This window comes from Pezoporus wallicus, unplaced genomic scaffold, assembly GCF_028554395.1.
Source record: "Pezoporus wallicus isolate ANWC-B61680 ecotype Strahan unplaced genomic scaffold, APGP_CSIRO_Pwel_v1 scaffold_2584, whole genome shotgun sequence".
Lineage (NCBI taxonomy): Eukaryota > Metazoa > Chordata > Aves > Psittaciformes > Psittacidae > Pezoporus > Pezoporus wallicus.
The window spans coordinates 748,343-766,819 of NW_026642851.1; the positions used below are offsets into that span (position 1 = coordinate 748,343).

General features: G+C 41.2%; 1 protein-coding gene across 1 annotated transcript in view; it reads left to right on the forward strand.

Moving 5' to 3' along the window:
- The first annotated feature begins 5,634 nt into the window (after positions 1–5,634).
- The window catches only part of COL28A1 (collagen type XXVIII alpha 1 chain), a 69,542-nt gene continuing 56,699 nt past the window's right edge, over positions 5,635–18,477 (forward strand). Inside the window, 1 exon segment of the mRNA XM_057432634.1 lies at positions 5,635–5,862. Coding sequence (XP_057288617.1) covers positions 5,635–5,862 — 228 coding nt within the window.

An 18,477-nucleotide genomic window follows, 5' to 3' on the forward strand; every position in this document is an offset into this window, starting at 1 on the left:
TCTTTCATGTGGATCATACCTAAATCCTGTCAATGGCAATTCTGAGTGTTTTTCCTTACAGTCTCTATATTATACCAAAGACAAAATGGAAATGTTTGTAAGTAAGTTCCTACAGGGCAGTCATTAAGAAAATTATTTCAATAAAGAGCAAAAAGGAAAGCAAATTTTGTCAAAGGATAGAAATGTCTTTCACATGTCCTTAATATTCTGAAGGCGTGGGAAGTTTGGGGTCTCCCCTGGGGTTTGTAGCATCTTTTTAGTAATAAGGGAATTCTAGGAAATAAAAAAAAAAGTTGAAACATCAGTCTAGTGAGGAAGTATTGAATACCTCATATAAGAAAGGCAAAAAATGTATTAAACAACCTACCAAGAAGCTGTAAGAGGCCAAGGAAATTGTTTTATCAGATAACAGGTTATTCCAGGAATGTTTTGAAGGTGGCCTGAACATAAAAAAACAGCTAGGAAAGCAGTACGTAGAATCTCTTGGTCTGTCTTTTCCAGAAAACTGGTAAAAGATAATCATGAAACAAGCATTTGTCATCTATAAAGTATCAGAATACAATCATTTACTGTAACAGCAAGTAGTGGGGATTTCCCCATTTCATCAACCAACACCCCCAAGTCCTCCTCCGCAGGGCTGCTCTGAATCTCTTCTCTGCCCAACCTGTACTTGTGCCTGGGATTGCTCTGACCCAGGTGTAGGACCTTGCACTTGGCATGGTTAAACCTCATGAGGTTGGCATCAACCCACCTCACAAAGCGTGTCGAGGTCCCTCTGGATGGCATTCCTTCCCTCCAGCGTATCAACCAAACCACACAGCTTGGTGTCGTCAGCAAACTTGCTGAGGGCGCACTCAATCCCACTGTCCATGTCAGCAACGAAGGTGTTGAACAAGACCAGTCCCAACACTGATCCCTGAGTGACACCACTTGTTACTGGTCTCCAGCTGGACACCGAGCCATTGACCACATCTTTGCATGTGGCCATCCAGCCAGTGCTTTATCCACTGAGTGGTCCATCCATTAAATTGATGTCTCTCCAATTTAGAGACGAGGATGTCATGCAGGACAGTGTCGAACGCTTTGCACAAGTCCAGGTAGATGACATCAACTGCTCTACCTCTGTCCATCAGTTCTGTAGCCCCATCATAGAAGGCCACCAAATTGGTCAGGCAGGATTTCCCCTTAGTGAAGCCATGCTGGCTGTCACCAAGCACCTTGTTGTTTTTCATGTGCCTTAGCATGCCTTCCAGGAGAATCTGCTCCAAGATTTTGCCAGGCACAGAGGTGAGACTGATGGGTCTGTAATTCCCCGGGTCATCCATTTTCCTCTTCTTGAAAATAGGGTTTGTATTTCCCAGGAACTTCACCTGACTGCCATGATTTTTCAAATACGATGGCCAGTGGCTTAGCAACTTTATTCACCAGCTCCTTCAGGACCCGCGGATGGATTTCATCAGGTCCCGTGGACTTGTGCACGTTCAGGTTCCTAAGATGATCTCAGTCCTGATCCTCTCCTATGGTGGCCCTAAAGTCTTCATTCTCACAGTCCCTGCATCTACTTTCCAAGACTTGGATGCTGGGGTCAGAACATTTGCCAGTGAAAACTGAGGCAAAGAACTCATTGAGAACCTCACCTCTCTCCAAATCCAGGGCAGCCAGAACTCCCATTGTGGTGTATTGAGACAGGAACTCAGGTTAGTGAGGATACTGAGACTCAGACCAAAAGTAAACTTTATTACAGTCAAGCCCTTTTATCCCCTTTTTTGGTACTTTTACAACCTGCACGAGTGCACCACGTTCAATCTCATTGGCTTCTTTAAAAAATCCCCAAGGTAAATAGTCCAATCACAATGCTGATCACACTCTGTTCTCGCGACGACAGTTTCACCCTCTTAGAATCATAGAATCATAGAATAGTTAGGGTTAGAAAGGACCTTAAGATCATCTAGTTCCAACACCCCTGCCATGGGCAGGGACACCTCACACTAAACCATCTCACCCAAGGCTCTGTCCAGCCTGGCCTTGAACACCGCCAGGGACGGAGCATTCATAACCTCCCTGGGCAACCTATTACAGTGCCTCACCACCCTAACAGTAAATAATTTCTTCCTTATATCCAATCTAAACTTCCCCTGTTTAAGTTTGAACCCATTACCCCTTGTCCTATCACTACAGTCCCTAATGAATAGTCCATCCCCAGCATCCCTATAGCCCCCCTTCAGATACTGGAAGGCTGCGATGAGGTCTCCACGCAGCCTTCTCTTCTCCAGGATGAACAGCCCCAACTTTCTCAGCCTATCTTCATACAGGAGGTGCTCCAGTCCCCTGATCATCCTCGTGGCCCTCCTCTGGACTTGTTCCAACAGCTCCATGTCCTTTTTACGTTGAGGACACCAGAACTGCACACAGTACTCCAAGTGAGGTCTCACAAGAGTAGAGGGGTAGGATCACCTCCTTCGACCTGCTGGTCATGCTTCTTTTGATGCAGCCCAGGATACGGTTGGCTTTCTGGGCTGCGAGCACACACTGCCAGCTCATGTTCATTTTCTCATCAACCAGCACCCCCAAGCCCTTCACAACAACATCCTGGTTTATCACCCCAAGGCTTGCTTGTTTATAAAGCCTCATAGCTTGTTCCCAGAGTGTTCCTAATGCATATCCTATCGCTTTCACCTCCCACATCCCCTTAGCTTCTGGAGAGGGCCCACATTTTCCGTAGTCTGTCATTTGTTTAATGCATATCTACAGAAGCCCTTCCTGTTATCTTTCACATCCCTTGCCAGATTAATTCTAGCTGGGCCTTAGCTTTCCTGACCTGGTCCCTTACTTCCCAGACATCATCCCTATATTCTTCGCATGCTGCCTGTCCTCACTTCCACCTTTTATAAGTATCTTTTTTCCCTCTAAGTTTTCTCAGCAGTTCCTTATCCATCCGTGGAGGTCTCACAGCCCTCCTGCTGCACTTCTTTCTAGTCAGGACGCAACACTCCTGAGCATGTAGCAGGTGGTCCTTGAACATCAACCAGAAGTTTGCACCCTCCTGCCTCCTAGGGCTTTATCTTACGGAATATTACTGAGCAGGATTCTAAAGATGCCAAAGACTGTTCTCTTGAAGTCCAGGGCAGTGAGCTTGCTGTATGCCCTTCTCACTGTCCTGAGGATCTTGAATTGACCATCTCATGACTGCGATAGCAAAGGCTGCCTTAGAAAATCATATTCACAACCAGCCCCTCCCTGTTGGTGAGCATTGTGGGGGTACAGAATATAGGGTTCTACATGACAAGCCCTGACCTCGGTCTCATACAATTGTACCCTTACATGATACTTAGCTGAGGGTTTTTAAAACTGTTTGACACAACTGAGTCAGTTACTTGTTTTGCCTGAGTGTTTCAGGGAAAAGTTGCTCAGCTCATGTGTTTTAAATCAAATTGGGGATCAAAACACTTTATTGAGCTATCAAGAGCATGGAATTAGGCAGCAGTCACTGAGGTGTTGCATTCAAGCACTAATACAGGACGTAAGCCCCCAGAACAAGCACATGAATGTTAATGAACACAAGCAAATACCTGAACACCCTGTGTAACAAATGCAGAAGAGATTTCTGAAATTATTCTTCTTTCCAAGATGTCCTCACCATAAGCAGCGTAGTAGCAACTGCCACATGGTGTATTGGTAAGAAATGATGAGGAAACCCTGTGTGCTCTCTATGTTTCTGCGATGTTCATGCAGAGGGAACCAAAACACCTTTCTTTCTTTCTTTCACCTCTGGGTTCACCGCATTCAAATGACTGTACGTGGTATAAAAGCCTTTCTTGTTACAGTCTGGACATAGGGATTAATTTAGGGGGACACCTTGGACCCAGTGTGTGGCCGCCATGGATAGGGTCCTCCCCCTGGGCCTCCTGGGCACAGACACTGCCTCAGGACCAGCACCCCAAAGGCCTTTCTCCAAGGCACGTTGGGTGAAGAGGCAGCAGCAGCAGGGCTGTGGGGGCCCTGTCACCCCTATGTCATAGTGCCAGCACCCGGCACAGGAAGGGTTCTTGCTCCCAGGCTGGATCAGGCCAGCAGCATTTTGCTGCTGTTGGAAGCCCCTGAGATGGCTCCAGGTGGAGGCAGAAGAGGCAGTGCCAGCGTCCCCTTGTCCCCCCAGAGGCATAACCAGCCCGTGGACCCGGAGCAGGTCTTGCTCATGTGCTCAGGGAGAAGCCAATTGCCAGCACTGGGGTCAGGAAGGAATTTTCCCCTGGGGCCAACTGGCATGAGTCCCTGGGGGTTTTTTGCCTTCCTCTGAGCACTGAGCAAGACCACTTGTCAGGGCTCCTCTGGTCCTGGTGCTCTGTTATCGCCTGGTGCTCATGCACCACGAAGGTGGTCCCTCATGTCCTGCAGCTATGGGGGGAAGGCTTTTTTGCCCCCAGGTGGACTAGCAAGGGTCCCCGGGGTTTTTTGCCTCCTCCGAAGCAGAGCACAGCCCCTCCATGGGGATCCTTTGGGTTATTGGTAGCCCAAAGGCAGCTGCTTGTGCTCCATGCAGGTGGCCCTCGTGCCCTGCATCCAGGGGGGAGGAAGCCTTCTGTGCTCCCAGGGTGGCCCCAGCGTGGCCCCGGGACTTGCTGCTTCTCTCTGTTGCATTGAGCACCCCCTGTTGTCAGGTCTTCCCCGGCCCATTGTGGCTGGGTTCTTTCTCACACTGCTCTTGCCCCACCACGGCACCGCTCCTGTCCCAGCTTTGCTTCTTTGTCAGGCTGCAAGGGAGGTTTTTTCCAGCTAGACTGAAGGATGCGTCAGCCTGCTGCTGGCTACGCATGGGCATCGGGTTAATGCTTGTGAGCATCAGCTCTGGGAGATTTAGAACAAGAAAATATCATCTAGACTAGAATAAAATTAACTCAACTAAACTGATTAAAATATATTTATAAATAAATTAAATACCCTTTCCACCTGTAACCTGATTTGTGTCTGATTTCTGTCTTTGAAAGAGTTTTAAGTGCTGAAAACCCCTTTTGATTTCAGGTAAATAGTGGTCACATCATTTTACCACTCATCCTGAGTGCCAGGAATGGAATGGGATGGAATGGAATGGAAAGGGATGGGATGGAATGGAACAAAAGAGAATGGAATGTAATGGAACAGAACAGCTATGATATGTTATGCATATAGTTCTTCACAACAAGCTCTGACTTAAGTCTGAGGGGCCATCTGCAGTGCAGGTCCCAAAGGGGGCAGATCCCAAGCACTAAGGCCTATAAACAGCCTCTGGACCCCAACAGCAGTAGGCCTGCACCCCACATACACTCTCCTTTAGACCTGTATGGGGTACCACTGGACAGAAAGTATTGGGCCAGATGGACTCCTGATGGAGTGTGGTTTTTCTCAGGCTCTCGTGTTTGGTTCTGTTTCTCCAAAAGAAACAACTCAGGCAATTTTAAAAACTAATATTTGGGGGAGGGCTGGGAACGGGAATGGGGGGGAAATCACAAGGAAATGAGCAGGTATTGCCCACTACAAAAGATCTGCAACCATCGAGTTCAGGAGCACATCCTGCTTCAGGCTGAGGGCTTGATCTTTGAGCCTCACTGCTGTCAGAGATGTGCTCTTTTGCTACCCTGTGAAACCCAAATGAACGAGATGAACACAGAAGAGTTTCAAAAACCAGTTCACACATGGTTTTTGCAACTCTGTTCTGATGCTCAAATTACCCAGAGACAATCGACATCTCTCACCCCCCTCAGAAGGCACAGGCCTCCTTCCCGCAAAGTGACAGAGCCAGTGCCTGTGGTGGGACATGATTACCCATTCAATCGCTTCCGCTGGCGCAGGACTGGGAAGAAAGGTCATCCAGTATTTCCTCAGCAGGTACTGATAGGGAAAGAAGGAAGTAGGGAAAAAAAAGACGGAAGTTGGAAGAGACCTACAGTGATCATAAGTCCAACTGCTCAACCACGTCGGGGCTGGCCAATAGTTTAAGCATGTTATTAAGGGTGTTGTTATCCAAATGCGTCCAAAACACTGATGGGCATAAGGCATTGGTCACCTCTCTAGGAAGTCTCTTGAAGTTTCTGGCCACCCTCTAGGTAAAGAAATGCTTCCTAGTGTCTAGTCTAAACCTCCCCAGGCAGCTCTGCACCATTCGCACGCATCCTATCGATGGATCCCGGCGAGAAGAGATCAGCAGCGCCCTCTCCATTTCCCCTACTTGGGAAAAGCTGTCGAGAGCAATGAGGTCACCCCTCAGCCTCCTTTTCTCTAAACTAGACAGATGCGGTGTCCTCAGCCGCTCCTCACAGGACATGCCTTCCAACCATGCCACCGGCTGTTGCTGTCCTATGGATGCGTTCAAGGAGCTTCATGTGCTTCTTAACTGGTGGAGCCCAGAACTGCACCCAGGACTCACTGTGAGCCTGCCCCAGCGCTGATTGCAGCTGGAGAGTCACCTCTTCTAAGTGGCAGGTCATACTGTGCATGATGCACCCCAGGCCTCTGCAGCCTGCACCAACATCTCCAATGAGAAACTCGGTGACTGTCCCTTTCCCCCCTCACTCCAGGCCACCCAAGAAATCAGCCTATGGGAGAGAGACCAGCGGTCGTGCTGCGTTTCAGGTGTTTGGATAAATGTGCTGGGGGAATTGTGTCCAATCTCTCAATCTCTGCCCTCTATACAGTACCCTTACGTGATGCTTAGCTGAGGGTTTTTAAAACTGGTGACTAGTTGCCAATCAGTTGTCGCCCCATTCACGACAACCCTGGCAGTCACTGCTCACCTCAGTGGAGTGCCGGCTCCCGATCAAGGCCTGGTGAGGGCTTGAGGCTCACTCGGTGGTTTTCGCTTCTCAGAACTCAGGCTTCTTGACGCTGTATTCCCTGTCGCTCTGGGATTCAGGGCTCCCCTCTGGAGGTACTTATCTCAGCAGCAATGAATAGTTTAGTTTGGAAGGGACCAGTAAATGTCATCTAGTTCATCCCCCAATGAATTTATAAAAATGAGTAAATTAATATACCTTTTAATAAATAGTTTATTTTTATATATTCATAAGCAATTACATTTTAGTAAATTTCATAATTCCATAAAGACCAATAAATGCCTCATAAAAGAGTGGTTATTTGGAACACTTTTTCTGAGTTGTAAGAGACTTTTACATAATATGTTGGTGTTTTTTATATGTCTCTTAGGTATTAACTTATTAGGATTGAAAAGCTGTTAAAATAGCTGGCAAGAGTTTCAATTACTGGTCAGCCCTAAACCCATGTATTAAACAGGTAAGTGTGCCTACCCTAAGCCATGTACTTCTGTTTTTCTCTTCTTGCAAGCAAATTAACTGATCTCAAACCTTTTTTTGCAGGGAGACATCCGAATTGGAGCATGGCTATTTCTGGGTTCTTGTTTTCACACCTGTATGGCTAGGTCTTCGATTTTGATTTCAGAAGACAAAAATTCGTCTTGCTTTATTTTTTCATTATAGCATTTGCTTCTGTGCAGTGGTGTACTTTTGCATGGTTTGTCCTGCTGTCAGACCTGTTGTGTCTTTAACAGAGGAAGGGACGGTAAGCATTTTAATGTAACTCATGGAAGATCAGAAATGATGTTTTTTACACCATGCTTGAAAAGTAGGTGAACTAGATATACATTAGTAAGTCAGTGACAGAGCCCAAATGGCTGATGAGGACTTGCAATGGGAGTAAGGTACTCTTACAAAAACTCTTTTGTATTTTGAGTGAAATTTCTGAAACAGGTTAGTTTCTCAGTGGCCTGGTATCACAGAATGTCTAAATTTAGGAGGCATCTCTGGAGATTAGCTAGTCCAATGCCTCTGCACAAGGTAGGGTCAGCTAGAGCAGGCTGCTCAGGATCTTGCCCAGTTGCATCTGAGTATCTCTGAGAATGGAAACTCCACCTCCTGTCTGGGCAACCAGTTTCAGTATTTGATCACACTCACAGTAACCAAGTTTTCTTCTTGTTTATAAATTACCTGGAAAAAAAAAAAAAAAGATATTTCCTTGGTCCTTTGTGATTAGGATTTCAGATCCTGCTTTTCTGCAAGCCATTTAGATGTGTACTTTTACCTTTTCTCTTTTACTTGTTATTAACTGTTCTTAAATTTGTCTGAAATAGAAAGTAGAAGCTGAATTGGAAAACTTCGGGTTCTCGCTGAAGAGCATCCTTCTGATTTCTTCAGATAAAAGGCTGATAGTTGGTTGGGAAATACTTAAATGTCATGTTTTTAACATGTGCTTTGGCACTGTTAGTCAGGGTCTTAGTTACTTAGCTACCTCTCATATTTCTTTCTTTTCTCAGAAATCAAAGGAACATATACTCTTCAGCTTCCTTATTAAATATGTCCCTACTTTAATTTTTGAATTACAGTACATAATGGACTTTCCAACATTTATATAGCTTTGCAAAACCTTTTGAAGAAAACATAAACCACTGGTTTTCTGTCTTTCCAGTAATCCCCCTGTATTTGGTGCCTTTAGTTTAAAAACACATGGATAGACTAGCCTTTGCCATCATTTGTGTTAATGTTTGTTGGCTGTTTTTTGTGTCTCTAAACATACTGGAGAATTTGGCTTATCCAAGAAACAACATTTCATGTGTTATATATTCACAGGATTATTAATTTAAGGCACAAATGTGGTCTAATAGTACCACAAGTAGTTGGCTTAGACGTCATTCTATATTCCTCCCGTTTTAAATGCATTTTTCCTCATAAAACCAGCATTTTTTTCCGTAATAATAGTAATCTTTAGGGACTCAGCAATTATTTTGATAAATAGAGTAGTCCAAAATGTATGGAAAATTTTAACCAAATACAGTAGTCTATATTATTTATCAAGGCAAAATTGGCAGCCTGTATTTTTATTCTTATCTGTTTGATTTTTCAATATTCTACTTCCTCTGCTACAATCGAAGTAAGACGTAGTGACTTTTTTGTATGTTTCCAATAAACACTTGGTAGCTGTTTTTATAACAAAGATGAACTTCAATTTGTGTATTCCTAACATTTTTCCATATGAAATTATGGGACATGGCTTTGGTTAATACTTATGATAGTGACACAATCTAACTTTGATTTTAAAAGGAAATTCTTTAGGCATTGTGGAATCAGCAGTTTAGATAATCTGACATCTTACTCATTTCTTGCATCCTGATGATGGTACATGAAATACAGAAGACAAATTTTCTGTGCTTTTTCTTTCTCTACTGCCAGAAAGATTCAGAGAAATTAAAAAATGAAAATTTGCATTTTTAACCACTAAATGCTGTTACTTTAATGAGAGGTACCAAGTAAGATTAATGGAAACACAAGAGCTAGTCAATGTTTAAGAATGCAAAAGAATTTCACCTTCTCAGAGACCACTGTGTCAGTTACTAGATCACATGAACTGTTGGGACATACAGGTTTTATAACTGATCATTCTACCATACCCAGAAATGATATTTCCTGTGTTGATCTCAAATTGCTGGAAAAGTATTTTATGAGTGGTGCTGTGAATTTCTCAGAGGTTTATGAGCTTTCTGAGCTCTTGGATCTTTGTTTCTGTTTTCCACACTGGTCCACTTTTAGGTTTCCTGTAGCTGTACATTTACACCTTTGTCCAGTAGTAATATCTTTATTTATAAATAATGCAGAATATTTGTTTAGCTTTGACTTTGTACTTAGATGACTGTGAATCTCTTCATCACTATTGCATAATAGCTGCTTTTTATATTTTTCTACTCCATGTAATTGATATGGCTATATAAATTTACCCATAAAAAAATCATTAAGTATGGAATTCAGCTTCACTTTTGGCAAGTGTCTTTTAAACATACATTTTCTGTCCTCTTAGGCATTGCTTATGCATCTGAGCAGTTGCTTTTATATTCCTTAAAAAGATCTGTTTAATTCTAATATCATCTGTGAGGAATGGTTTCATGCAGTTGCATCTCAAACTATTTTCAGCAATTTCTCCTTATGGATTTACTGGTTTTGTAACTTAACTCTGACTGCCGATTATTCCAAGTTGGCTTTATGTACAAGTCTGTGAGTTCTTTAAGAATTTTTAATCCTGTAGGGACTTTGTACAATGGAAACTATTTCAAGCTTCTTTTCTTTAAAAATCTCTTAAAATTCGTGGCAGGTCAATTCGTGGCAGGTCAATTCATGTCAGGTCATGTTAACTAACAGCCAAGGTTAATTAATGGGGTATTTTTTTAATATAATTGGAAAACTTTTTTTCTGTATGACTTTTTTATGCTTTTCCATGTTTGATTACTGGAAGGCTGGCTTTTATTTTAGTGTATCTCTGTCTCTGAGATTTTTTCTATTTGTGTCATGCCTGGCCAAAGAGGACTAGCCAAACTGGAAAAATCCTTTCAGGAATATGGAACCATAACACCTAAATACTATTGGAGTTTTGCATGTTGCAACACAATGTAAACACTGACATTTTAAAGACATGGCAATTTCTTGTTTAGTTATGTAAGTCTACCGCTGCTCTTCCTTTTACAGAAAAAAGAAAAAATATGTAGTCTAACATTGCTGTCAGACACATTACTTCTGGTAATTCTGTGTTTCTATGATTACTTAAACTTGCAAAAGTTGTTGCTTGATAGAGCCTAGCAGACTGTTTCGGATGTGCTGCTGTAGTTCTCCATGCTGTAATGCATACCCAATAATATTGGTTTATCTGATTTTAGGTAGGAGAAAGCATTAATTCCACATAGAGACTGAAGCTGTGGTTCGAACTTCTGTCTTTGAAAAATGTGTGTCCTCTTAAAAATATGCCAAATTATACAGATTCAGCAGTGTGGCTGCAAAAGTTGTAGGTACAGGTTACAAGACTATTTCCCCTAGGTTTTAGTATTTGTACTGAAAATTCTTTTCATTGGACAGGTCATAATTTCACTCCTTCTATATGTTGTGATTATCACTTAATTTTGTATGATTTCATAATAAAATCCTAATGCAAGTTAGTGTATTCAAATGCCATTGTATTTTCAGGGTGAAAAGTGTTCTGAGGGTCCAGTGGGTCCAATTGGCCCACCAGGTCTTTCACCTTTAACATTCATTGACTGTAGCATTCCAAAGAAGAAGCTTTTTGAATAAGGAAGGTGGCTGTTTTTAGACAGCAGAGCGTCCTATGACACAACATAGGGTTGGATAAGAGTGCAAGAACCTCTCAACTTCACTTGTTCCATTAGTATCAGTTGTTGGTGCTGTCCTAGTTATCCACTGAGATGCATAGAAATGTGAGCAAGGGGAATTGAAATAAAGACAGCAAGACTTTCACAGACTCATTTGTTTCCTTCAGAAGGTAGTAATTTTATTTTATTAATTGAAAATCTAATCTATGAAAGTTTGAAATTACTCTCCTACATTATCTTTTTGCGTATACAGAATCCTGGACCAGAGGTATCCCAAGGTGTGAACAAATCCCATGATTTTATGTGTATTATATGTGACTGAGGACAAGCTTTTTTATGCATTTAGAGCTCCTGTTCTTTTAGAGAAACTCGTGAAAGAAAAGGCAACTCTTCAGTTAGAGAAATCCCCTTGAACTGTATCATGTCTTACAATAAGCAGCCTTATTGTAACCAGGCGCTTAAAAAAATAAATTGAAGTGCAGAAGCTTTATGAGGGTTCTTTAAAGGATTTGAAGGTGAAATATGCTGTGTTCTAACCAGGTTCCTCATTGCTGAGCCTGATCAAAATACTTTTTCAAACTGGTAATATTTTGTTGCCACAAAGTGGCTACACAACAGGCAATGTGATCACCACACATAAAAAACTTTGGTCATCTTTTCTTTAAGCTGTCAGTGAAGTCAAGCATTTTACAAAAGTTATTCTAAATTTAAGGTTTGTTTGGGGTGGTGTTTTTTTTGTTTAGAGACAAGGGTGTGAGCCTGGGGATTGTGGAATTTTAGGAGCCAGCATGTCAGGGATTAAATTAAGTCTGATTTGGAACAGTTACTGTTGTAATCCTTGCTGTGTTTTCATGCACTTATAAGTAATAATGTGGAACACTTCTAAGGGCAGCATTATTTATGTTCCTAAGTGACACAGCAAAACTAATTTGAATTATCTGATAACCTTGACCTGTGCTTTGCTGATACATTTACTGATGACTTTCAGCTTTCATTGACTTTGTAGTGCTTAGGAGATCCATGTGTCAGGTTCTGGCACTTCCAATCTGGGTATCTGAGAGAGGAACGTGTGAAATGAGTATTTTTGTTTCTCAGGATCAGACAGGAACTAAGGAGTGAACCTGTTTCTTCCAGGAGATATCCTCCCTCCTTGAAGCATTGTGTCTTAGTCTTTTAATATCTTTGTCTTTAGCTTCTGCCTCTTTCTACAAGGGGACAAATGTTTTGGCCAGACAGTAGCCTCATTTACTGGCTGTATCCTGATTAAATGCTGAATGAGTTACCCAGTATGAAATACTACCGTTATGCATTATCACGTAGATACACCAGAGGGCAGGATTTAGATAGGAGAAATATCTTTATATCTTATATAAACTGCATTCAGCAACTAAAGGATCATTTTGATATGTTTATTACAATCTGATTTTCAAAGGACATATAATCATGGCTTTACCTACAGAGTGTGTGAATAACAATGGCACTGAATTAGTATATGTCTAGTACTAGGAGCAGTGTTTTCTTAAACTGTTAAAAATACTTCAAATTGCATCAATTAGCTATGTCTCCTAGCCAGAAAAAAGTCTACCGTTCTTTATAGTGACTGTTGTCATTCTTATCAAGAGAAAAGCATACTTGGGAGAGGGGGAAATGTAAATTTGGGAAGGCAATTTTGGTTAACATCATCAACCAAACTGATCCACAGTGTAAGTCCTTTGGCGTAAGACATTCATGTACGATAGAATACTCACCTTTTCCCATAGTTTTATAGATCTGTACCACATTTGCATTTGGTTGTGGCTTTCCAAGCTACAGAATAATAATTTGCTTTATCTGTCTTCGTACAGAAGTTATCTGTTATCTTTGTCAGCTCTCTCTGCTTCTGTTTATTTCTTCTTTAGTATTTTCAAGTTGTAATAATGAGACCAGTGGGAAGGATTCAAGGAGGATAGGTATTGTACCAGGAAAGAAGGCTGATACATTATTTTTTTTTTCCAATAGAAGAGATGACTTAATGTGAAAGCAGAAACTAAAGGCTTTTTAACTCAAAATTCAACAGCAACATGAGCTTTACAGATAAAACTGTGTTGCAGACCAGAGCATTAGTATGGTCATGTAATGAGCTCGTTTAGACAGATTCAGTAGTCCTGGGAGCTGGATGCACTGAGCATGTGGTTAAGAGCATGTGGTTGAGTGCAGCCATTGAAACACTGCTGTACTCAACAGCTTCGCAGGAAGTATTAGTAGTGTAAGAAACAGTTCTGTAAATCTGGAGGCATTACTTCCATCAGATTTGATTTCTAAGTAAATATAAAGTTATGAAACTGTATACTGGCAAGACTAGAGGAAAAAATAAAGCTCTGAATTGTAAATCTACAGTCCTGTAGCAGAACTGTCGAGATCCTACACAGTAAGTAGTGAAGAAGAGCTTAGGCTGTTTCCAGAGACCAATTACATATAACATGTAACAGATCTACAGATTTTCTAGCCAAAGAAAGACAACCAAACTTAAATCCATTGCTGTTTGAATACTGCATGTTTCTGAGAACTACCAAGTTTTGTGTGCATTTGACCAGTCAAATTGTTACATCTAAAAACCATAAATGTTAACATTTTCTGGTCTCTGCCAGATAATCACGTTTCAAGGTCCAAAACAAAGAAGAAATCTTTGAACACAGCTGGATACCATTCACTCAATTTTGCTTTGGTGCATAGTGCAGATAAACTTTGACAACTGCTAGAAGAAGCATTCTTCTACAGCTGATGATCAGTTCCAGGATGGATAGACAGGCTGTTTACAAGCCTTTATTTAGGATAAGTATGTAAACACTATGAGTGATCCATGTGACTGATTTGTTATTAATTCAGTCCTTACTTATCACTACTGTGGCTGATCCAAGAGATGCTGCATGCTGCCAGTAATTATCATTTATATATAGCATTACTAGATATTTAACATAAAAGATTAATTCCATTGAAATCCTTTAGTGTCTGTATGACAAAGTCAACATTTATTTAATGAAGACAGTTAACCTCAGTGGAGGTGACGCATCCTCATCCATCATCTGACAGAAGATAACGTAGAAGTTTCTACATCGGGACACCTTTCAGGAGCAGGCTGCAGCAGCTGGGACAGCTAATATTTCTTTGGTTCCACTGCGGAAAGAGCGTTAGGAGTGGTGACATGTGTGATGTTTTTCTGGTAGCAGCATGTTCCTCTCATATTAACAGAATGTGCACAAACTGACAATTCTGTGTGCGAGTGGTACAATGTACAATCATATGGCAGATGTACAGCTCTCACATGCAACCTGGCATGGTTTAACCCCAGCTGGCCACTAAGCACCAAGTAGCCTTCACTCACTTCCTGCACCAGCAGGATATGGGCAGAGAATTGGTAAAAGTGAGAAAACTCATGGGTTGAGATAAGAACAGTTTAATAATTAAAATATTATGGTAATGAAAAGGAAAACAACAAAGCGAGACCAAGAAAAATAAGTGATGCAAATAGAGCAATTGCTCACCACCGATGCCCAGCCAGTCCCTGAGCAGCAGCATCCCAACCAAGATTCCCAAGCTTCCCCCTAATTTTATTGCTGAGCATGACATCATATGGTATGGAACATCCCTCTGGTCAGTTTGGGTCAGCTGTCCTGGCTGTGTGCACCCCCAGCCTGCTTGCTAGTGTGGTGAGGAGCAGAAAAGGCCTTGATTCTGTGGAAGCACTGCTCAGCAATAGCTAAAACATCCCTGTATTATCATCTCCTGTATTAAAAGCTCCTAGTTAGCATATTCCATTGCTGGTATTTAAACACCAAATGAAAAGCAAAATAAGTATGGTTTCTGTACAGTTTTATACAAGGGAACTGAAAAGAGACAGGAAAGTGCGATTATCTACACCATTTTATAGTAGCAGTGATTCATGAAACACCACACTTCGCTTCAGCATTTTTGTCAAGGGAGATTATACATTGCAATAATTATTTGATTTAGGAGAAACCCTATTATCCTATAGGACATTAAACGACATTGCTATCAGGGTCCATAACTGTACCAAAAATTAAAAAAAAAAAAAAAAAGAGTCTTTGATTAGTGAAATTCAATTAATTCCTTCTTTTTCTTTGTAGTTTTTCATACTGCAGAATTTGAAGATGATCTGAATTCTAGAACGTTGCTCTCCTTGGTGGAGTGCTTCTTTCCTTAGTTGCTCGTAACTGTTTTAACTTCCTTCAAAAATAACATAACATTTGCATCCAGATTTATGAAACGTGCCTTCCAATACAGCAAGCTGCTTGATAAACAATGAAACTAGCACTGGGGTTTTTGAGTCCCATACAACAGCAACCTCAGATTTCCTAATATTTCTATTTATTGCAGTGCACCCAGGTACTCCTCCAGTGCTTGGAGTCCTCTTTTGCAGTACTTCTGTTCCCTTCCCACATTACTTAAGTTTCTTGCCTTCATTCCTCTTCCCTGTCCTCACTGCTCCCACCACCCTTACCAGCCACCCATGCCTTTTCTCATTGATTTGATAAGAGTTAGCAAATGGTGCATCTGGTTTGTAGCCTTCATCTCTGATTGCTAAGGTCATGAGTTCACCTGGATTGATCACTTGATGGAGGAAACTTAGGTAAGGGCTGGCCTCTCTTTGCCATGTGTGTACGTGACAGGGATTGGTGGTGGTAAACGCCGCCAAATGCTGCATTCACTATATGGCTCCTGTTTTTTCTTGAAGGCACAAAAAATTAGCATCTTTATTTTAACTCCAATAGAAAGTAGCCAAAAAACCCAAAGACTGACTGCATGAAATTCATGTAGGTTAGGAAAAAGGCACTCAGGATTCTGCAGGAGGGGAAAAAAGTTTTCCCCACCTTGTTAGCTTGCCACAGGGAAAACATCCCCTGTTAATTTTAATAGATTTGGTTTTGTCTGGGTGTAGGGTGCTGCAAGTGTAGTTCAGTGGATTTTAATCCCAGAAGGCCAGTGTTAGCTACTTATGTACTTATAGAAGCCCTTCTTGTTGCCTTGTGGAATATCTAAATGACTTTAATATTTTCCATTTTTCATTTAGTGTATAAAACAACAGTAATGTTAATCTTATGATTTATAGGTATTCTTTTTTTTTTCTGTTTTTCTGTTTTCCCCATAATTAAATCTGGATCATAGTGAACTATCAACTTTGTTAATGAAATTTCTTGATCAGGAGACCAGCAATTCTCTGAGAGCAAGTATTTACACTCTACCATATTGTGCTCTGATAGTTTTCCAAAGGGCATGCCATGTAAGAGCTATGCTTGGTGCAGGATAAACATATGTGGTTTAGCATTTTTTTGGAAAGTTGATTGCCTTCAAGAAGGACTTACCAATGGCAATTGATAAGCAGGGTGTTCACTCTATTTCTACTAAATAAACTTACTAAATTTGCAATACCAAAATGAAAGTTTAGAAATTCTTTATTCTTTGCCTTTGCAACTTTCAGATGCACTCTTCCTACAAAACTGAAAAAGGAGAAATTACTTACAGAGAACGCAAAGCCTCAACTTTCATATTTTTGTGGTAAGACAATTCATAAGTTTTGCCTGCCACTTGCTGTACTGAAAGTGTCTTCTATGTAATGAGAGGTATTAATTTTGCTGTGGAACTTCTATCAGGTGCTGGAACAAAAAGAACACCCACAGTCTTTGAGTTTACAAACACCAAAAAGCAATGAATAGGCAGCGTTATTGTCCTATAGAATTAGTTACTGAATCTATTTTTGGTGCATATGTCTAAAAGTAGTGTCCCAGAGATAAGCTACCAAGGTGATCTTAAGTCTAGAAAATCTATCTTGAGGAAAGTGCAGCTTACATGGCATTTAGGCAGATTTTTTTTAAAGCTATTCAGTACTGTTGGATCATTAATAAACAACTGTTTGCACATTTTCAATCCTACATTTTTGCTGACAGATTTGACCTCTGCCAAAAAAATCTGCTTCAGTCAAAACTATCTTTTTAAAATGTGGTTTTGAAATGGCCAAATCATTTCTAATTTTTAATCTGCAACTGAAACGCTTCAGTGCTTAATCACATAGCAGTGATTTTTTTAGGTTGTCTTCCATAGGGTCAGAATTCAGTTCTAGCTTACAAATTATAATGTATTAATCCCACATCTCTGATCTAGACAGTGCTGGAGCTTTAACATGGACAAGCTGAAGAGGTGTGTCTGGCAAGGAGATGGGTAAAGATGCAGATTGACTGAGTTTTTAAATGTAAAAGATCAGTTCTTTAAAATGGGAAAACACTTGTGCTCCCAGACTGACACTGTCACTTTAATCAAATTGCTCCTACTCAGCCCTGGCTAAGTGCCTGCCTATATTCATTTACATTTTGGCCAACTAAACAGCAATAATGGACTATAAAGGATCTAGATGCAGGGTAGAGCCGCTTACAAGAGGAGGCAGGATGTCTCTGCTACATCAGGAGTCAGGACAGAGGGAGCTTCTCCTCCCAGCCAGTCTCCAAGGAGCTGTATGCTTGGGCAATAATAGCTCAGCTGCATTGATCACTGTTGGAGGGAAAGGGTATTTTCCAGCACACAGAGTGTGTCTCTGAACATATGATAATGCTTCAGAAGTAACTTGTTCCTTTTATCATAAGGCTGATAAAATCACGAAGTCCTTCTGCTACATTATGTTAGTCGGGCCTTCCCTAGTAAGACCTTTCATTAGGAAGTCTTTTCATATGCCCCTTGTTAGCATTGCTCCTTAGTATGCCTATATAGCTGTCTCATTACATCTCATTTGTTTCCTGATCGTTATGGGATACATGAAGTAGCCCCATATTCCTGCTGGAGAGCCCTTTTTCATATGAGTGGTTCCATGGACTGGTTCTTACCACTGTGAAGAAGGGATGAAGGTATTCACATTCTTTACCATTAACCTTGGAAATTAGTACTCTGTTAAATTAAATCTTTATGAAAGTAATATTTTTCCTTTTTTATCAAGAAGCCTTTCTTCAGAAGCAGGTAGTTTTTTTGAGTTTTGTGTTTCAGTTACTGTTATTCATATTAGATCTCCTGATGTCTGCTTCTATAATACAACAACACTCCGGGAGAAATCAACCTTCCTTCCCTGAGTACAGTTTCAACCATGGTTGCTTTTATTTTAACTTTCATCCATTTTTTTTGTCTCTTCGTCTGAGAAATCACAGTATCACAGTATGCTAGAGATTGGAAGGGACCTCAAAAGATCATCTAGTCCAATCCCCCTGCCAGAGCAGGAACACCTAGATAATGTTACACAGGAATGTGTCCAGGTGGGTTTTGAATGTCTCCAGGGAAGGAGACTCCACAACCTCCCTGGGCAGCCTGTT